General features: G+C 37.7%; 1 protein-coding gene across 1 annotated transcript in view; it reads right to left on the bottom strand.

The window, feature by feature from the left end:
• Positions 1-22,491, bottom strand: part of skic3 (SKI3 subunit of superkiller complex) — a 52,388-nt gene extending 29,897 nt beyond the window's left edge. The window contains exons 1-14 of the mRNA XM_066711822.1: positions 22,383-22,491; positions 16,301-16,395; positions 15,695-15,838; positions 14,418-14,509; positions 14,114-14,189; positions 13,249-13,389; positions 12,820-12,918; positions 10,858-10,966; positions 8,945-9,085; positions 8,159-8,260; positions 5,910-6,031; positions 4,991-5,077; positions 3,731-3,834; positions 1,895-2,021 (exon numbers count right to left, since the gene is read on the bottom strand). Of these exons, the coding sequence (XP_066567919.1) occupies positions 1,895-2,021; positions 3,731-3,834; positions 4,991-5,077; positions 5,910-6,031; positions 8,159-8,260; positions 8,945-9,085; positions 10,858-10,966; positions 12,820-12,918; positions 13,249-13,389; positions 14,114-14,189; positions 14,418-14,509; positions 15,695-15,838; positions 16,301-16,390 (1,434 nt within the window). The 5' untranslated portion in view covers positions 16,391-16,395; positions 22,383-22,491. The remainder of the gene's footprint in view (positions 1-1,894; positions 2,022-3,730; positions 3,835-4,990; positions 5,078-5,909; positions 6,032-8,158; positions 8,261-8,944; positions 9,086-10,857; positions 10,967-12,819; positions 12,919-13,248; positions 13,390-14,113; positions 14,190-14,417; positions 14,510-15,694; positions 15,839-16,300; positions 16,396-22,382) is intronic.
• Positions 22,492-22,528: the final 37 nt, after the last annotated feature.

The raw sequence follows: 22,528 nt of genomic DNA, 5'->3' as shown, positions 1-22,528 counted from the left end.
TAGCTCCACCTTTCAGTGACTCAAGTGCAGTGTGACTTTTCCTCAGTTCGCTCAGACGCAAATAAAAGAAAGTACACATTCTGCTAGATCCCGTTTAATTTTAGTTTGTGTTTAGCGAGAGCAGTGCATGAAGCTGACGAATTACCACACACACCCCAATACAGATATAAATTTCCAATGTCTGCAGCTGGTTATTCATAGACTGGTCAGAAAATAACAAAGATAAAATAAAGTGCCTTCGCCGACGTGCTGTTCTAGGACCTGTCCTGTGCTCAATCAGCTTTCTTTATTAAACTTAACATTAGGTTTACAGTGCCAGTTAGCTCTACCCAATAAACACATGCAAAGCTTTTCTGAACACACCAAACGGAGGGAGCTGCAGGAACATGAGTGGTTTCTGCTGCTATTGTGAAGGGTATTAATTCAAAGAGACTACTTCCAACACTATAACCATTTCTATTAGATACACCTGAACCTCATCATATGTAATCAACTTCTCTTATCTGTAATATTTAATTTTACTACCACTTACTTATAATCCTTCCTCTCAGCTCCATATCCTGGTAATAATCTCCCTATCTCTTCAATTCCTTCAATTAAGTACTATAGCTAAAAAGGTATAAACCATCAGTGGTGAATGTTTAAACCTTAAACGTGGTCTTCATTGTTTTTTTGCAGCCATAGACCAAGTAACCCTTCATGTTGCCTATGTAAACTATAATTACTATCAAGGAATTAAGGTCTATTCACACCAGATGCGACGCAACCTAACAGCGTTTTTTTTTTAACTCATTGTTTAGATAGGGAGCTTTCACACTGCTGGCAATACGACAACGCAACACTGAAGCGATGCAATTAAAATAAAGTGTTGCCAAGTCTGTGATTTTGTTGCGCGACATTTAAGGAAATAAATAATGAAAAGCTTTGTACTGCTCACAACAACAGAGTAAACAACGAAGACAATGGCATGTCTACAGCACTTCACATGTTTCTTCCACAATGTGGCAGACTGTACAGATGCCACCCAGTAGCTAAAAGCAATAGAGGTGTAGAAGTCTACATTTAAGTTTATTATTATTATTATTATTATTATTATTATTATTATTATTATTATTATTATTATTATTATAATACATGGTTACATGCCCTTAAAAGTGTAACTTATTTACTGTGTCTGTTAAAAGTATTGCAATACGAATCATAGCCAAAACACAATGTAGGATTGGAAATAGTTTTATAAACATCCAACATTGTCTGGGAGGTGCAATTTGTCACTCATTTTCTTTAGATTTTTTTGTGTGATCTGAGCTTGCATGTGATTTGAAAACAGTTTTTGTTTCCTGATATCCAGTCAACATCTTCAGCAACATTTACTGTTTTTCTTTATTTTAATTGCTATTGTGAATTTTGAAAAGCGATTTAATTCACTTTTCAGTAAAAATGTCACTATGCCATAGTATACGGTAATCTTCAGTGATGACGAGAATAAATACTAACCAAAACCATGGATACTCAAATGCAGCACAGCTCTTAAAAACACTTCTGTTGGTTACGGGGGTTTTAGTAAAACCAAATAAACATGCATGTAGTTTTTGTCTGAAGAAAGATTTTATGGTAATTTTAAATAAATATTTAGCCAATAGTTTGAGAAAATGTATCTGTGCATTATCGGAGGAATATGTGCCCGTACCGATATTTCTGTAAAAGGCCAGTATCGTCCAATAATATCAGTGCCCCGATATATCTGTCAGTCCCTACAATAGATAGCAATATGAAATACCCAGAATGCACTTAATATTTGACTTATTCCAGTAGATATTCAAACATATTGATAGGTGGCAAGTTACAAAACGAGTAATAAGATGTGCAGTTGTTTTAGGCTGTCTTCACTGACCTTTAGTAAGTGTGTATGTGCCTTGCTCTTGTCCCGCCTGGTCTCCTCCCCCATGTTCCAGTACAGCTGCCCCAGGTTGAAGTAGTACTCCCCTGAGGATGGGTCATTATCCACCGCCTTCTGAAAGCTACAAGAACACAGTGTGAAATTTCTGGAGGTCTTGGAATTCATGTTACATTGAAGACATTATGTTTACTTTTGAAAGGTAGCTCTCAGAAAACTGGCAAGTTGTATAAACCCCTTTAAGAAGAGATCCCTCCCCTAGTTTGCCTAGTAACTGTTCTTTGTGTATATGGGGGTTGCAAACTGCACCTCAATACATTGAAGACAACAAGCTAGTTAATGGAAAAGCGGCTTTATTTAATAATTGTGTTTTATGCAAAGCTTCCTACTGCCCAAGGCAGCAAGGAACTTCAGATTGAAAGTATCTAATGGATTTATACTGCAATTATATAATATACATTCTATTTTAGAGAGAGCATCTAAATGAGACAGAAATGAACATAGAAATAAATAAGATTTGAAAGTAAATGTGGATTGAAAGCGAAAATAAACATGACATTACTCCCCTTTGTTTTCCCAGAGTTCCCGTTAAAAAGCTCTACAAATTTCATAAGTGTGTTCAGCCGTAAACCTGAGACATGGCTTCAATTGATGAAAAGAGTAAAATGAAGTAAACGTTCTCCTTTCAGTGCATGAAGGCAGGCTTCATCATGTGAAGTGCTGTGTGCATTATGGTTCCCTATTAAATCAAGTTAGATTTTATTATTTTTAACAATTCAATAAAATTACATAATAGTCCTCATTTAATCCAAGGACTATACATTTAAAAAGGCTCCATTCATTTTGCTTGAATTGCTGTACTTTATTCTCTTGGTACCCTTTCCTCTTGTACAAGCTGTAGCTATTGATCTTGCATTAGCAAAAATAAGCATTCCTTCCCTGCAGCAGCAAACACTTGAAGCTATTATGGAGCTCACTGCAGCAGGAACATAGCTCTGGTAACTACAACAGATACTCACCAAATCTAGCTGCAGAATACAATTGTTGACTTGTGTCTACCATTTAAAAGGGGACTATTTTAGTTTTTCGTATTATAAATAATCCAACTTAAAGGCCAATGAAGTTAAAAAGTGGATATAAACACACATTACGTTACCATGGGCTTTAAATGTTGATTCCAAACTGTTCCCAAACTATCATGTCCCTAGAGAAACAAGTGATTGTTGATATTGAAGTCTGGATGAAATAAATAAGAAAAATAAGAAAAAATTATAATTATAGAGTGAGTCTTTTGTGAATTCTGCTTAAGCCATGTATCATAAGGTCTATCATCTTCAACAGCATACTACAGGAACCCAGCCACTTGTCATAGAGAGAAGCAGATCAAAAAGAGGCCATTCAGGGAGAAAAATGTAACCAGAAAGCATTAAGATAAAGTACACAGCTGTTTGCGTAGCCAAACTAAAAACACCAATATGAATAATATAGTGAGCAGGATGTTTAGTCATAAAGGTCAAATTTGCTTTTAATCGTCACCAAAAAATGAACCTTTGGAGACCCAGCGTGAAAAGAAGCAGATGGTGCAGACTCCAGGGGATGGGTCTAAATCTCCCGGTGTTAGTATGAGGGGCAGAGTCTTTTAATATCTGTCAATTTCAGACTGGAAGCATAAAAATAATTTTTGAATTTATACAATTGCCAAATCCCCTTTTTTGAGGGCTATAGTCTGAGACTCTCCCTGGCACTCCACTCCTGCAGTCTGCTACAGTGCATTCTCCAAGGAAGCAGGGCTGAATTAATCTTACTATTTGAAAAGCCTGCCAGCCTTCTCACCTCTGCTCTGCCTGTATGTGCTGATCCTGGGCCAGGTGGATGTGGCCTTTCAGAGCGTGGGCCTCTGCCAGCTGGGGGTGCGAGTCCAGAAGATCAGTGGCCACCTGTGGATTGGATTATGTTTAGAAATGGGCCTGAATTAAATCATCCCTTTTTACCGCTTGAACATTTTAAATGTAAACACCTTTCTAGAAGTTCAATTGCATCCTTTGCATTATGCTATGTTATACACAGATGCCTTTCCTTGAATACAAATGCTGAATTATCAGAAATCTCAAATTAACAATACAGGTCAGCTGCCATTGTGTGTGCTTGTGACTGAAATGTATTATTTGACACCTCTGAACATAAGCCTACACCTGTACCTGCAGTTTCCTCCTTCTTGCAGTTCATATTTGGATACTCTTTGTGAATAATGTGTATCAAGCTTTGTGTTTTGGATGCAATCAATTTCAAACTTAATTCCAATATAAAGAATCAATGAAAAAGCAAAGAGTAATAAAACAATAGCATGTGCTTTTTGAAAATAATTTGCAAACCTTGTGGATAATATAACGCTGTCCTTTATTTACAGAACTATTATAATGTTTTCAAGAATCTGCCATTTGAAAACACCTGGGTAATACAGAAACCTGAGGGGGTTAGGATCTTTCCTCTTCACAGTTAGACAAACTACCCAGGCAGCATTTTTGAAGTCTGAGCTATATTTGATAATCAAGCTTAGCCTACGTGTCTTCCTAGCTGAAGGATGCATGTTCTGCTGCAAATTATCACAATACATCACCGCATTCATTTAATCTCCTATGATACACAGCTGAGCAGTATGTTCCAAATTGGCTTCTGTCAAGTGTTTTTTGATTTGTTTTTTTTAGCTTCACTAAAGTGCAACAAATAAAAAATAAATAAAAAAGATGGAATCAGAATTCAGTTTAGATGCTGAAGCCTAAAATCTTTGTGCCAGGGCATCAGCTTCCAAAATGATTTTCTTTTATACCACCAATTCGTCTGTCAGCCAGAACGATACCTGGATTAGTGAAGCTAAACTCAAGTTATACAAGAGCACTTATCACAATTCAAAGGAAGGGGGAAACTGCTATTCAGGGAGATATATTACAGCATAGTGCATTAAGATTAAGTACACAGCAATTTGCAGCCAAACTAGTAAAAACAATGATTAATGTAGTTAGCAAGATTTTGTTTGTTTTCTTTGGTTATTTGCAAACCGTTTATTATCTCAGATGCAAGTGAACAAGCTCTTACCTGATATGCCTGGTCCAGAAGCCCTTTTTGCAGGTAAATAGTTCCCTTCAGAACCAACAGGACAGGGTCATTATCAGCATCAGAAAGCTAAGGGGAAAAAAAACAATAGGAGTGTGTTATATGAAATCCATATACATTCCCATACAGTAGTATTAGAAATCAGTATTTTAATCACAGGACTGATCAAAAAACACACACACACAAAAAAAAAGAGAAATTGAATATGCAAATTGATCTCCTGACATCGAAGTCTAAAAGTGTCCATATCTCCCCATCTTTGTGTTGGTTTTGTTTTGTACATTGATATGATTCATAGTTTGACACAAATTATAAAACCTGATGAACTCTGTTAGTCATCAAAATACAACTATACATTCCCTCAGGCATGAAAGCATTAAGAATCATGACACAGTGCAGCCCCTGCAGAATCTCATGAATTTAATTACTTTTAGACGGGTACATTTCTTTATATATTTGATTAATGTAAATATGTTAAAGCAAAATTCATATTTTAATCTCTGCTTCATTAAAATATTCACTTTCAAAACCTGGTGCTTGTCAGATTTATTTTCCCCATCAATAATGCTATTCCATTTTCAAGAAGTGAGAAACAAACATTACTCTGCCTAAAGTAACAGAGAGGGAGATTCAATATCATTGCCGGCCTGCACATCTCACACCACACAGAGAATGGGACACTTTCACAAACTTAGGCCCTGCCATTTTAATAATAATAATAATAATAATAAACTAACCAATAATTTTGTTTTGTCTGTGATGTTGTCCATCGTAGTATAAAATACTGACACTGTGACTTGTCATTTTTAAATCTGAACACACCCTATGAGGATAGGGTTAGGGTTAGGGCCATCACATACAGGTCTTTCTGAGGCAGTCACTGTGTCTGGCTGGCCATTACCTGTGAGAGGGTGTCCAAGGCCTCCTCTGCACAGGATCCCCCCCCACTCTTCACCAGGGCTTCTACCCTAATTCGCAGCAACCTCTGTTTCCACTGCTCCTCTGCTCCGCACATCTGCAAGGCTGTGGAGCAGAAATAAGGTGAAAAAGAATATTACTTATTATTAGGGCTGTCAAAATTAACGCGTTAATAACGCATTAACGCAAATTAATTTTAATGGCACGAATTTTATTAATGCGCTAGCCCGTAGTTGGAGAAATGGAGACGCAGCCATAGCGAGCCATAATACAGGAAAGGATGCAGCAGCAAAAAGAAATGGAGAAAGAAAAAGTTCTTCTGAACGGAAAATTAATATACAAAACGATGTCTGATGGTTCTGTCGACAAGACAAAAGCTGTCTGCATTTATTGTCGATGTGAATTAAGTTATCACCGCAGCACGTCGAGTTTAAAATATCACTTGATGGCGAAGCATACAACTGATGCAGAGAGCTCTCCTCCCCCTCGCCAAAGGCAGACCACACTAGATCATTTGCAGCAGAGACGGATGGACAACTCCACAAGCAATAGACTCACCACAGTGATAACTAAATGGGTGGCTAAATAACTAAATGTAAACAGGCTTGTGTAAGTACATTTCTCAGTGCAAAGAAAGAGAAGTAATGGAAACCTGGTATTTCTATGTTATTTTTTACATGCATCTAATAGACATGAACAAGTTCTTTGAAAAACATCTATGACCTTTGAAACATGTCTAGCCTTCATGCTCTATGTTGAGTATGGTTTCACTAATAATAACATAGACTTGCATAAAGCATCCATATTTGTCCATGCCCATGTTGATTAGAGTATTAAAAACTTGAAAAGTATTAATTTAAGGTACATTTAGAACAGATAAAAATGTGCGATTAAATTGCGATTAAATATTTGAATCGATTGACATCCCTACTTATTATATATACATAGGCCATGGAATTTATTCTATGCTAAATTGAATAATTTACTAATTAATGTGTCATTTAGCTACCAATAAACTTGGTCACATTCCCATATCCCACAACTTGCTGCACCTGTTGCTTGTGGGCATGCTCTGTCTGACACCACACGCATCTGATCAAAGAACACCGGGCGCATTCATGTAGTGCAGATCTGCACAAATCTGCATGGCTCCACCAATGGGATCAGTGGGATTGTATAGATCTGCGCAGAACTGCGGAAACCTGTGTTACAAGAAAGCGACGCTTTTCTTCATAAACCCTGCAGAAATCGATGTAATTGGATTATTTAATTTGTAACTATTATTATATTATTTTAGTTTTTATTTAAGAAAATGGTATTGCCAATCATTTAAGTTACAACTTTATTGTACATTATATTTGTTAATATAATGGATGTAATTATTTAAAAAATGTACAAACAGTATAAAATGGCCATTAAAACCACTTGATATCATTGCCATTCTGTGGTCATGAAATAGTCTAAATATATTTAGTCATTTTTGTTGTAAAAATCTAAAAAAAAAAAAAAAACAGTAAAAAATGGGAAAAATACTATGATACGATATTTTGGCCATATCGACCAGCACTATATATACACATGAGTGCACAGGTGTTTGCTAGTGAGGTACTTTCAGAATATTATGAAAACCTTTGTCAGTAACACAAAGGGACTAAAAACTTCCTCCATGTGAAGAATATGGTGCAAGATGCTAAGTCACGGTCAAGAGCCAACGGAAAGGGGGCATAGGGGAAATCAAAATAAACACTAGTACTTGCAATGCAAAAGCAAGAAGTACAACGTTTTGTCATACTTCTTGCTTTTGCATTGCTAATACTCGTGTTGTTTATTTTGTCTGCACTTATTACCTTTTACAATATAGGATTTAAGACATATTGTTTACTGTATGCACTTGTGTAAATTAGAATTTGCATAAAGCCTTGAAATGTACTGTATTATTGCACTTTCTGTTGCTCTTGTATTTTGAAAGTCACCCTGGACAAGGGTGACTGCTAAGAGAAATAATAATAATAATAATAATAATAATAATAATAATAATAATAATAATAATAATAATAATAATATGCATTTAAGTGAAGTACACACAGCACCTTACACTAACAGAAAAATATGCCAGCCAACTAAGGTACTTAAGATTACCATGTTGCACTGTGCAATCAACAGAAGCATCCCTGTATACAACACGATGGAGAAGATAAAAAAAAATACAAAGTTCTGACAGCACAATAGTACCTTGGATGCAGGAAACAATGCAGTTGTGATACTGGTGCATTTTCAACTGGGCTTGTGCTAAGTGATACCACCCACTTGCACTGGTGCGAATCTGTTTAAGTCCTGCCATAGAATAAAGGCTGTTAGATGACTGTCAGACAGACATAGAAACCATCTTACTTAAATGCAGCTTAAAATTATAAATCACAATCACAGACCGGAAAAGAAAAACTAGAAGTTAGAATTTAAATTACACTTGCTGAATAACCAAATTATTTTTCTGAGACAAATACTCTCTCTGAAAGCATACACATTATGTATTATTAAGCCTATTAAGTGAAGGCTTAAACAGAACAAAGCCTGCACCTTTTATTTTGCATATGACCTGAAAACCGCTTGTGTACACCTAGGAAGAAAATAAAACCAGACTAAATCAGCTCAGTGGAAAGAATGAAGGTATAAAAATGTTAATTGCCTATGTCTCTTGTGCTTGTTTTTAACTTCTGGAGCTCGATATCCAAGTGGATCTGTGAGACAGTGAACATTTCCACTGGGGTATTTCCTGACAGTAGACAGTGTGAGAGGGATGCTACACTAGGTTGTGGAAATGTATAACCAGGGATGGACTGAGTTTTGTAATGTCATAGCAGTAACATAGGATATGAAAATAAACACTGTCACAGAAATTCCAAAATACTTCAATGCTTACTACATTATTTTGATGAACTATATGGTTAACATAAATGGAAAAATTGGACATTAATCACAGTTCTGTAAACACACTTCTACAATTCTCCAATGACTCACCCTGGGATAGACTCTTGACAGCCTCATCATATTTCTTCTCTTGGAAAGCTATGATCCCCAGTCCAACATGTCCAGGGCCACTGCTCGAGTCCATCTCCACTAATCTAGTGAAACACTGCAAAGCCTCTTCACTGTACACACCTGCCAAATTGTTACAACGTTATTAAACACAACCTTCGTCATCATCTTTTCCTGTCAAATTTCATTTCAAAGTCAAATTAAGTCGGGAGTGCCTGTATACAAAACTTAAAATGAAACCACCCTTTCTTTGCCTGCCCAAAAACAGGAAGAAAAATTAAATACATTTCCCGTATTTTCTAAAGAGATTCAGAGTAGACTCTGAAGGTCAGAATTACTATTAAAGAGCCACCATAACAGGGTAACTTTAAACACACAATGCCTTTATTGCACATGTACCGTAAAACATTATTATTCTTTAAAATAACATAAGGAAGGCATGTAATTTTATAATAATGTAAAGTAGTTATTTAAATGAAAGTGCAAGTCAAGTAGTTTCCCAGCCACTTTCGAATCTACATGAAGGAGGTTTTAGCCTCTTCAAGATTGCACTGACTGGCGACAATTAAAGTACTGGATAAGGCACTCTTGACATTTGAGCAACAATTTTTCAAAATCAACAACAGATGGGAAAGTTGCTTAGCATGTGATAGAAATTGATAAATACATCAATTAAAAGGATGAAGGAAATTAACATGACAATGGCGAGTTATTTATTGTTGTGTGCCTCAGCAATCAGAAAACAGAGTCCATTGCCGTAACTTGCTTTGGGTAACAAATGGAAAGAAATAACAGTAAGATGTTTATCCACTACACAAACTTAATTATTTATTTAGTGTGTAACAACCCAGAAAATAAAATATATGTTTTAATGGTATTGCAAAATGACTTGGGGAGGTCTGACAATGTCTGAATGTTAAGTAGCACATGCATAATTTAATGAAGTCCAGAATTAGAAGTCTATTGGAGATCAGATCAATAGTTTTTCTTCACATTAAACTCAACTACAAGTGAGTTTAGAAGACTTGTGTAAATCAATACTGCCACCTTCATAACATGGTACAACTGATCAATTAAACAATATATAAAAAGCAAACCAATTTCAATGCACATCTGAAATGTGTGTATTGATCAGTCACTCTGTAAACCATTTTTTTCTGTGTTAGTGCCATCATCAGTAATAAAGCTCTAATTAAACAACAAAGAAACAGCAGGGGAAATGAACACTGGTAGCCTGGTGCTCTGTGTCTAACAAGGATCAGCCATGCATTATAAATATACTGTTTAAGCAAGAACATTTATTTTTCAAGGCCAAGCATGTCTAAATCAAGCTTTGTTGTCCCTAGCCATGATCATGAATCAATAACCTCAATGGAGTTCTAAAATTATAAAAAAAAATAAAGTTAACTGTGTGTCATCTGAAAACAATCATTAATTGTTTAACAAACATTTAGGGAATTTTTTTTGTTTTTGTTTTTATTATTTCCATTAATATTAGTTCATTTTAGTTTAAGGAATGCATTTTCACACAAAGCTGTAATCAAAGCAAAGGGTCCACATCATGATACGTGCTTCTCTCTACCAATTAGACAAGACGAGATAGATCTTTAATTGCTATACAGCTGAATTTATAAAAGCCTGTTGCTGAAATCGTAAAAGTCACGAAAATCGTGCATAAAATGTAATTTTTTAATGATCGATGGCCACATCAGCCTATTTTCCCAAAAGAACCATAGGTTTGTGGTAATAAAAAAAATGTCTCCTATTAGTTTACATGATTATATTATTTTGGGGAATGCTGTGTAACTGCACATGCTCTTTGGAGAAAAAATATGCACTTTTGGTGGAGTTCCCCTTTAAGGGGCTTTTAGTCACTGTCAGTTGAATTGCCCTACCTGTATGGATGAAATGCAGGCTGAGGATCTCTAGGGGAAACATCAGGGTTGGGTAGAGAGACTGCATAGTCTTGCATGACTCTCTCATCTTCATCTGTTCATGGGGCAGCTAAAAGGATGACAACACAGTAATTTCATTCAAAAAGGAAACAACAAAAATGCTTCACTTGCAAATACCTCCCTTACCAGCACTATGGGACGATGCTTATTGCTTTGCTTTTGGAACAAGCAGGTTAGAGATTATTGTATATACACTCACCTAAAGGATTATTAGGAACACCTGTTCAATTTCTCATTAATGCAATTCCCTAACCAACCAATCACATGGCAGGTGATTCAATGCATTTAGGGGTGTGGTCCTGGTCAAGACAATCTCCTGAACTCCAAACTGAATGTCTGAATGGGAAAGAAAGGTGATTTAAGCAATTTGGAGCGTGGCATGGTTGTTGGTGCCAGACGGGCCGGTCTGAGTATTTCACAATCTGCTCAGTTACTGGGATTTTCACGCACAACCATTTCTAGGGTTTACAAAGAATGGTGTGAAAAGGGAAAAACATCCAGTATGCGGCAGTCCTGTGGGCGAAAATGCCTTGTTGATGCTAGAGATCAGAGGAGAATGGGCCGACTGATTCAAGCTGATAGAAGAGCAACTTTGACTGAAATAACCACTCGTTACAACCGAGGTATGCAGCAAAGCATTTGTGAAGCCACAACACGTACAACCTTGAGGCGGATGGGCTACAACAGCAGAAGACCCCACCGGGTACCACTCATCTCCACTACAAATAGGAAAAAGAGGCTACAATTTGCACAAGCTCACCAAAATTGGACAGTTGAAGACTGGAAAAATGTTGCCTGGTCTGATGAGTCTCGATTTCTGTTGAGACATTCAGATGGTAGAGTCAGAATTTGGCGTAAACACAATGAGAACATGGATCCATCATGCCTTGTTACCACTGTGCAGGCTGGTGGTGGTGGTGTAATGGTGTGGGGGATGTTTTCTTGGCACACTTTAGGCCCCTTAGTGCCAATTGGGCATCATTTAAATGCCACGGCCTACCTGAGCATTGTTTCTGACCATGTCCATCCCTTTATGACCACCATGTACCCATCCTCTGATGGCTACTTCCAGCAGGATAACGCACCATGTCACAAAGGTCGAATCATTTCAAATTGGTTTCTTGAACATGACAATGAGTTCACTGTACTAAACTGGCCCCCACAGTCACCAGATCTCAACCCAATAGAGCATTTTTGGGATGTGGTGGAATGGGAGATTCGTGCCCTGGATGTGTATCCCACAAATCTCCAACAACTGCAAGATGCTATCCTATCAATATGGGCCAACATTTCTAAAGAATGCTTTCAGCACCTTGTTGAATCAATGCCACGTAGAATTAAGGCAGTTCTGAAGGCGAAAGGGGGTCAAACACAGTATTAGTATGGTGTTCCTAATAATCCTTTAGGTGAGTGTATATATATTAGATTATAAGTGGAATTCAAGAGGAGGACTGTTTGCTTCTTCAAAGTCCAGAACAGTACTGTTATTAGAACAGCAGGAGTCTGTATTAGTCATTACAATACATGTATCTGGTTGGGCCAGAAATGAACACATTTCTGAAAACAATCATTGTCTTGAAAATCTACAGAACATTTTTTAAACAAATAGATAAAATGATAGATCCCTCTTGTTTTAGTCACAGTGCACTCTCAGAGTACCTTTCCTTTCTGTAATACACTATCCCTTTGCTTCCCACTAAAATGTTAAAAATTGTAATAGACATGTTAAGATTACTGGAAGGACAACAACATAGTTTCGAAGAGATTTATTGAAGTCTTCTATCTCCGGTCTTTCATTAAAGTTCACTGCCTGCTTCTAAAAAGAAGCAGAGCTGGGACACTAAATTAACAAAGCGCCAGTCTCACTGTGTCTGGACGAAGCAAGACGAAAGGACAGCTTACTCTTGATAAGCATTGAATGTATTCATTTGAAAGCTTTTGATGGTCTTCACTTGGAATCTTGTTCATCAAACTCATGGCATTTTCAAAAGCTATGATCAGCTGTGGAGGAAGAAAAACAAAATCCTTAATTACACAAAATGGCATAGCTTTGAAAGATATGTTAGGGAAAGTCTGTCCAAAGTTTATATCAGCTGTTATTTCATTCTGAAAGTAGCACCATTATTAAATGGACAAACCTGTGGGCATGTTCAATGCAAACATCTGATTATTGCCTGTATTCTGTTTAATATTACACATCTATCCTACTGCTATCGTTTGTACTGTCTGCTGTATGGTGGAATTGCTGTTGGTAGGATGTGGGCAAACCAATTCTGACACGGCCTGTGGAATTGAGGAAACGGCCTCAGCCCACCCTTGGTGGAATCTCACCAGCTGCTGTGTTTCATTGTCCTGCTCTTCCACGCTGTCTTTCAGCAGCTGGGTCAGCCGAACCCACAACTGCCTCAGTTCCTGCACCTCCACCCCCTCCTCCACCTTGAGGCGCACCAGTCTGTGCCACACCCGGCCCACCTGCAGCCAACAAACATACCAGACAGTCACACAGCCAGTGAGTGTATCAGTCAGTCAGTCAGTCATTTAGCCCCCCTTTTAACATCCATCTGGATTAAACTGGTAAAGTACCTGTGGCATTTATAACCAAAAATCATAACATTTCCCTCTCACATCCTTTATCTTTCTCAGTAGTGGATGTATATTACCAAAGAAGTGGGTGTAGCAGATGTAGAAGTAGCATCAGCAACCTACTATGACATCTAACATTTTAGGTGGTCCTTATTTAAGGTACAGGAAACAGTTTAAGCACAGGTACATTAGGAGAACAACACTGAAGCTAAAACAGATAACTCGTCAGTAGTGTGCTATTGGGCTAGGAATCCCATAGTCTGAACCCCTAGGAAAAACTACTGACACATAAGGATCCCTGTAGCATGATATTGTTTCCATACAGTTCAGTTGCCAGAGAAACAAACAAGCAAACATGTAATTATTTTGTTCAATTAGACAGGTCTTCAGAGGCAAGGCTTAAAATGTTACCATAGTAACCTCTTCAGCCCAATTAATTTGTTAAATGGAAAAAAAGGAGAAATGAACCAAATTATCAATGATACAAATACTTTTTCCATTTCTGAAAGGTCATACATAAATCTTTAAACAAAATTGCACTGGAACTTCAGTCACTATATTATATGACACGTATGTACATATTTATAGATAGGAATATTTTATGATGACTAACCTCCAAGTGATTCTTCTCCTTATGGTAGATTTCCACCAGCTTCCTGCCCACCTCATACCATTTTGATTTGTCTGAACTGAAAACAGTGGAAATTAATTACTTTTTTGTGTTATTCACATAGGATATGCAGAGATGTGAGGCTTCTCATACAAAGCTATTTGAGTGAGAATTCAATACCCTATTAAGCGACTGGGACTCTGTTTAATTAAATATTAAATATTTTTCAAGGGAGTCATTTATTTCTGAACAGGTGTCAGCAGACCTTGGGATAGCTGAGTACAGGTCATAGGATTTCAGATCTTACCTTTCGTACAGAGTTAGAAGTTTCTGGAAGACCCTTTGCAAGTCAGCTTTAAAATCCATCTTGTTACTTTTTTCATATAGGTTTGCTAGCCCCTAGAGAACAAGCTATGTTAGATAAACAGAACATATGAACAATATACAGTATTCATGTGTCAGCATGATTGCTTCAGGAAGGTTTTAGCACACCAAAGAGCTATAGCCAGTTATCTTCCTCAATCAATTTAGCCATTTCACCGATGAGATGCTCTTTTTTAATTTCCCGTTTTCAAAGCATCATCTGCTAAGCCAAATAGCCAAGATTTAGCTATAAGGTTTTGAGTACCAACAGAGGCTGAAACATATTTGACTCCATAGTTGACTCCAATTAGTTCATAAACAACTGTGAGAAATAAAACTAAATACAGGAAAAATCACAACTAGAAATTCTCCATGTCACACAAACCAAAGGAAAACAAATGTCTGCAAAATAATGCAGCTGACTAACCCTCATAACTGGGGACAATGTACTCAGAAAATGAAACTTACTGTGCCTCAATCAATAGGTAAATTTTAAATATTCAGAACTGAAACAAACACCGAACTGCTTAAAGTTCAAATCTGTACAGCATCTGGTCAGGTATACACTTCCAATATTGTAGTCAAATATCAACATGGCCTGTATTCAAAAAAGGTGTTAGTTCAGTAATACCTCATAATTTAAAGAAGCTACTGCCAGTATGGAAGTAATCTGCAGATGTGTGTGCATCTCTAAATGAGGGGGAAGGTACCAACATTTTAACAGTTTTCAAAATACTTCAATGTGAAAATATGAAGCAGAATTAATATTTCAATTCTAATTAAGAGTTTTACATTTTTGCCCATTTATTTCTGCTATGCGGAGGGATGACAGGGAATTATGATAAACTGGGTTGACCTGCTTCTTGCTTTTCTCATCCAAGGGTTTTGTTTTTGCATGTTTGCAAGTGCATGTTCAAAGAGCTACAGCAGATATGCTGGTAAAGTGTTAAAGAGATAGCAATGGTAGTTTTAATAACAAATCACATTGGAAAATTGAATTTACTTTGAGAGTTTCTTCCATTTAATAATCTTCACTCTGAGGCTTTTTGTTAGTTTGTTTGTGGTGGCAGGATAAACCATGCTAAGCTATAGCTAAAAGATGTGAATAAAATAAGCCATGCAGCTTAAACCCAGTGCCTACACTGGCACCCACCTTTCGCCCTGCAGTCCATGGTGCCACTGGGCTGTATTTTCCCGACCCATGAAGACCCCTCTACCCACCTGCCATGCCAGCAACTGCTCTGGCTCCAGCTCTGTAGCCTTCTTGTATGCAATCTGTGACTGTTCTGGCTGCTCCAACTCAGCTGCAGCCACGCCGATAAACACCCAGGCATTGTAGTTGTTCTTCTCAAGCTTCAAAACACCCTTTAGTGAGGAGGAGCAGAAGCAGCAGCAACAACGTCAAACCAGAAAGTTTAGAGGGTAGAACAGAATTTATTATGGTAAATGTGATTTAGGAAGAGGCTTTTTCATTATACTAAAGAATTCAATGGCACACTTACGGTACATTTAGTATACACATTCACAAATAACTCTGGAAAAGGAATAATATAATGCCTATCAAAAGAGCTGTAAATTTAACTGCAATATTTACTATGTGACTCCATCTACTTTAACAGTTTGCCTAAGGTTTTCACTAAAGATCACATGTGAATTTACTGCTAAAACAATATTGTATTCAAAATGCCCTGCTAATAGAGAAATCGTCTGTTACTTGTGACTACAGCAGCAACTCACATTGCAGTCACACTGTACGTGATAGATAGGTAAAGGTATGCTAGGACTATAAAAAAACACTACTGAGAGCATGAGATACTGTGAACATACCTTGCAGTGCTTTAGGGCTTCTTTGAATTCTTTGTTTTTAATGGCTTCCCTGGCACTTTTCAAAGCAGACTTCACCTCTTTGTTTGACATGGTTTCTGTGAAATCAGACAATTACCACTACATCAGGGTCTGACATTATTTTTACATTCTGGTTGGCCAGCAGGGCAAATGCCTTGAAATTGTAATTGCCCTTCCAAAAATGTACCTGTCCCGACTTTTTGCATGAAGGTTATGCACGGTTATAAGCAGTGGTGTACCCAATAAAAGGTACCCAATCAAAATTGTCAACCGGGGGTGGCAGTGGTCATTGGAAACTTTGTATATCACTTGTCTGTTTCCAATGTAAACAAATCAGCCGCGATGACATAAGGTAAAATTATCACTTGCCCCTTCAGGCATGTAATCTAGCGAAAAGCCTGCCAGATGGAACAATGTATACAAGAGCAAAATATCAAATAATACAAATAATACAAATAATCCTAGGCTCAGGAGAAATTTGAATCAAAACTTAGCAAACTGGGGACCAAAAATCACTGGCCAAAATGGTTTAATAGAAGTATGCAAATTAAATATAAAGAGAAATAAAATGCTGTATAGCGCATACAAAAGGGATACAGACTAAACAAAATACAGAGAATATATAGAACTGCAAAGAGATGTTAAGAGAGGGATTAGGAAAGCAAAGAGGGAAACAGAAAGTAACAGCTCTTGGAGCTTAAACAAATGCAAGAGGTCAATAAAGGAGGATGTGAAACAGCTAAAGACTAAAAATTGAAGTATCTTACAGGTTAACAATCAGTCCAGTCAAAACCGAAGAGAGATCAGGATAAATGAGGAGGTACTACACGGACTAACATAATTAAAAACAAACAAATCACCTGGGCCAGATGGTATATTTTAGAGTTCGTCCGATAGTGGATTTTCAAAACTAATACCGATAAGAGGAGTTGCTTCTAACTGGAGTTAGGTTGTTAGTGGAGTTCCACAGGGATCAGTATTAGGGCCCTTGCTTTTTCTAATCTATATTAATGGTCTGGACTTTGCAAAAATAGGTGGCTCAGCAGATACAATCTCGGCAGCACAGGTTATTCAAAGGGACTTAGATAACATTCCGGTGTGGGCTGACACCTGGCAGATTAAATTCAATGTGGACAAGTGCAAGGTTTTACATGCAGGTAATAAAAATGTTCACTATAATTACACTATGGGAGGAATAGAACTGGAAGAAGTAACGCATAAGAAAGTCCTAGGAGTCTATGTGGACTCCTCACTTTCCCCTTCCAAACAATGTGGGGAAGCAACAAAAAGACAAACAGAATGTTAGGGTATATTGTCAAAAGTGTAGAATTTAGAAAAAGGGCAGTAATGTTAAGACTGTACAATGCACTAGTTAGACCTCATCTGGAATACTGTGTACAGTTCTGGGCACCACACTTCACGAAAGAGGTGAGCAACCAGACTTATTCCAGGTTTGAAAGGAACTTCCTACTCAAAGTGAGTGAGGGAACTAAACCTTTTCACCCTGGAACAGAGGAGACTACATGGGGATTTGAGTCTTCAAAATCATGAAAGGCATCGACCACATCAAACCAGAGAAGCTTTTGCAGATCGAGAGGGGGACACAGACCAGGGGACACAAATGGAAATTGAGCTTCAAGGCATTCACAAAAGAAAACAGGAGACACTTCTTCACACAGAGAGTTGTCACAATCTGGAACAAACTCCCCAGCAATGTGGTTGAAGCTGAAAATTTGGGAACATTTAAAAACAGACAGGATTACTTAAGCCCCATTGAAACTGAAATGCCGGCAAATTGCCGGCAACGTTTTCCTGTTTTATTTCCCCCGTTGCCCCCCATTCACACTGGGTTTGAATGCGGAAAATTGTCGGCAAGGATCCATTCACACAGAAAACAGAGATATGCCGGCAAGAGCGCTGTGGCCATAGGACTGAGACGCTACAGAAGCTGTGGATCCGGAGAGGAGACCCGGAACGACACTCTGGACGTGTTTGTACAAGTGTGATCATCTCCCCATTTAAAGAAATGGCAGTAGCAGAAAAATACTCCGAGATGGATATTTAGGAGATGTCACACAACTGTGTTATTGTATATGTTTATATAGGCAAAACAATCACCATTCGGCAGTGCAACGCTGATTATAATATTCACAAATACAGTATCCTATTGTTGTGTTCTGTATAACTGCATACAGTGTGTTTAGAGAGTTGGATGCGTTCACCATTCAGACTGTTGTCATACGTTTGTGAAAATGAATCGCTTTGCTGGTTATATCTGCGCACATTCTACACAACGTGAACACAGCCATGTATTATTTAGTTTAATCAGAAGTAGTCAAATGTGTTAGACTGACCCACTGTTAAGGGGAAAAACTTGACTTAAATTGCAACATATACCCTATTGAGTGTGTATGTTTCAGAGGTTGGCAAATTGTGTTGGCCAGGTTTGTAAATAAAATTTTATCTGCCATATGGTGGCTGGTTTATACAACAACCTCAATCTGGAACCATTACTAGTAGTGTCATTAATCACCAAATCAATCTGTTTTATTTCAGCTAATTTAAATATTTGTCAGAATGTAGTCCTAGAAACAATTAACACCCATCAGAAAACACCTTTTCTGAGTAAAAAAAATATGTGTTTCTATACAGGTCCAGTCTTGTCTCTCTATATTACTTTGTATCTTCATTAAAGACTTGCAAGACTTGCAGTCTCACTCAATCCTCAGCTCTGAGACTGGACCAAGGCTATAGTGAATACATTTGTGTCATCAATCGCATGGCTGCTGAAGTGTTACTTTAAACTAGGAACTGTTGTTTAAACACAGAAAAAGCTGGAATCTCTCAGCACAATTAAATTGATGTTCCTGCTGTCTCCATGATATCAATAAGAGAGCAGAAGCACAAAGCTGGTGAATATTTTTGAATCATGAGAACCATACTTGTATTTCAGCAAATTGACAGTGAGCATTAATTACATTTCTCCAAACAGACAAAAACTCAGCAAGTTAACAACCACACACAAATTTAGAAAAGCCAAGTGCGATACTCTTGCAGTCCTCTGATGACTCATACTGGACAGCAATTGTCCCCAAAACTCATGCTGCAGAACCCCTGTCCGTCATCATTTTCAAATGTAAGGTTATAAAGGTATATAAGAACATGTTTATCTTAGGCTATTGGAATGCAAACCAGAAGGGACACTTGAAAACCAAGAACCCTGCACACAAGTTACAGCAAAGACTTTGAATGTGTATATTCACATCTTTTCAGACAGTACTTATAATATTAGTCCTTTTTAATCCCCGTTAGATAGCACTTCAGAGTTTGATTATGCTTCTTGTGTTCTTGATTGTTTTCCTCCTTGCTCCCTTTCCCATTGCCCTTGACTGTGACCCTACACCCTGACAGCACTTAGCTTTTACCGTCCAGGATGTATGGCCTCACTTACTGTACTTGCCTGTGTAAATTGGAAGTTGTTAAAATGTATTAAATTTTGAATTGCTATGTTTTATGTAAATTGAATTTGTAATGATTGATGCCTTTACTTAACTGAATTTTGGCGCTTTGTTTTGCATTTATGTTGTAAGTCGGCCTAGATAAGGGCGTCTGCCAGGAAATAAAAATAATAATAATAATAATAATAATAATAATAAAAATAATAATAATAATAATAATAATAATAATAATGTTTTTTTTCGATGAATTACAGTTGTTAAACTGAATAAGGAGCTGCATTATTTTCAATATTTCAATTAATATATCATTAATACACCATAGCTATATTAATGGAATTTATCAAATGAACTTCTGTCTATGCCTGCTGTACAGAATATACTGGGGAAGGGAAGCTTTCCTAAATTGTAAATCAACATATAGCAATGAATTAGCGTACAGTGGGGGGAAAAAAGTATTTGATCCCCTGCTGATTTTGTACGTTTGCCCACTGACAAAGAAATTATCAGTCTATAATTTTAATGGTAGGTGTATTTGAACAGTGAGAGACAGAATAACAACAAAAAAATCCAGAAAAACGCATTTCAAAAAAGTTATAAATTGATTTGCATGTTAATGAGGGAAATAAGTATTTGATCCCCAATCAATCAGCAAGATTTCTGGCTCCCAGGTGTCTTTTATACAAGTAACGAGCTGAGATTAATAGCACTCTCTTAAAGGAAGTGCTCCTAATCTCAGCTCGTTACCTGTATAAAAGACACCTGTCCACAGAAGCAATCAATCAATCAATCAGATTCCAAACTCTCCACCATGGCCAAGACCAAAGAGCTGTCCAAGGATGTCAGGGACAAGATTGTAGACCTACACAAGGCTGGAATGGGCTACAAGACCATCGCCAAGCAGCTTGGTGAGATGGTGACAACAGTTGGTGCGATTATTCGCAAATGGAAGAAACACAAAATAACTGTCAGTCTCCCTCGGTCTGGGGCTCCATGCAAGATCTCACCTCGTGGAGTTTCAATGATCATGAGAACGGTGAGGAATCAGCCCAGAACTACACGGGAGGATCTTGTTAATGATCTCAAGGCAGCTGGGACCATAGTCACCAAGAAAACAATTGGTAACACACTACGCCGTGAAGGACTGAAATCCTGCAGCGCCTGCAAGGTCCCCCTGCTCAAGAAAGCACATGTACAGGCCCGTCTGAAGTTTGCCAATATCTGAATGATTCAGAGGAGAACTGGGTGAAAGTGTTGTGGTCACATGAGACCAAAATCGAGCTCTTTGGCATCAACTCAACTCGCCGTGTTTGGAGGAGGAGGAATGACCCCAAGAACACCATCCCCACCATCAAACATGGAGGTGGAAACATTATGCTTTGTGGGTGTTTTTCTGCTAAGGGGACAGGACAACAGCACCGCATCAAAGGGACGATGGACGGGGCCATGTATCGTCAAATCTTGGGTGAGAACCTCCTTCCCTCAGCCAAGGCATTGAAAATGGATGGGTATTCCAGCATGACAATGACCCAAAACACACATCCAAGGCAACAAAGGAGTGGCTCAAGAAGAAGCACATTAAGGTCCTGGAGTGGCCTAGCCAGTCTCCAGACCTTAATCCCATAGAAAATCTGTGGAGGGAGCTGAAGGTTCGAGTTGCCAAACGTCAGCCTCCCAACCTTAATGACTTGGAGAGGATCTGCAAAGAGGAGTGGGACAAAATCCCTCCTGAGATGTGTGCAAACCTGGTGGCCAACTACAAGAAACGTCTGACCTCTGTGATTGCCAACAAGGGTTTTGCCACCAAGTACTAAGTCGAAGGCGTCAAATACTTATTTCCCTCATTAACATGCAAATCAATTGATAACTTTTTTGAAATGCGTTTTTCTGGATTTTTTTGTTGTTATTCTGTCTCTCACTGTTAAAATACACCTACCATTAAAATGATAGACTGATCATTTCTTTGTCAGTGGGCAAACGTACAAAATCAGCAGGGGATCAAATACTTTTTTCCCTCACTGTAGGTACTGTATGTAGTATGAACGACAGAGAAACGAAGATAAATCACATTTTAAATATCTCAATTTGAACACCTCTAAAACGAGTTCTGGAAATAAGAAATACAAAATAAAGTAATGCATAGAACCTTGGAATGTCCGGGACAATAACTATGCTGTACTGGCAGATTTAAGTTACGTATTTTGTGTTTTATGCAGCGCTTCTAACAGTTAAACATTTAACCAAATGGGCAGTTTTTTAGCTGAACAAATCGGCTTCAGCTCAGTTCCTAGAGAAAGTCCTCTACTGTGCACAATAAAATACCTTTGTGGATAAATTTCAGTGACATTGTGTGTCTGAGTTCGACAGTAAAATGGTAAATCTCACAAAGTTGTGCAGTACAGAGCAGATCAAATCATAATGAAAAATTAGTCCCTTCACAACTAGACTACTGCCACATCAATTGTAGTTCACTCGATGATGTATTTTTTCATTTCAATTATTTGTATGTAAAACACTCATGTTATTGACTGCATTTAAAAAATATTGTATATTTTTTTTACCCGAAACCCTGCATAAATAAAAATTTAGAATTAGAGATTCCACGTTACCTGTTATTTTATTACTTCAGTCTGAACTGGAATAGTTCAATCCCAGCATCCAACGCGGTAACATTACCTCCGTCATGTGACATGGTATCTTTGAGGTTGGTCAGATGGTTGACAAGTTGGTTTTAAAGAAATGTTTCATGTTTTAG

Source organism: Amia ocellicauda, chromosome 8 (genome assembly GCF_036373705.1).
Source record: "Amia ocellicauda isolate fAmiCal2 chromosome 8, fAmiCal2.hap1, whole genome shotgun sequence".
Taxonomy (NCBI): domain Eukaryota; kingdom Metazoa; phylum Chordata; class Actinopteri; order Amiiformes; family Amiidae; genus Amia; species Amia ocellicauda.
Note: the sequence above shows the minus strand (reverse complement) of the source record. Positions and strands in the feature narration are given on the sequence as shown.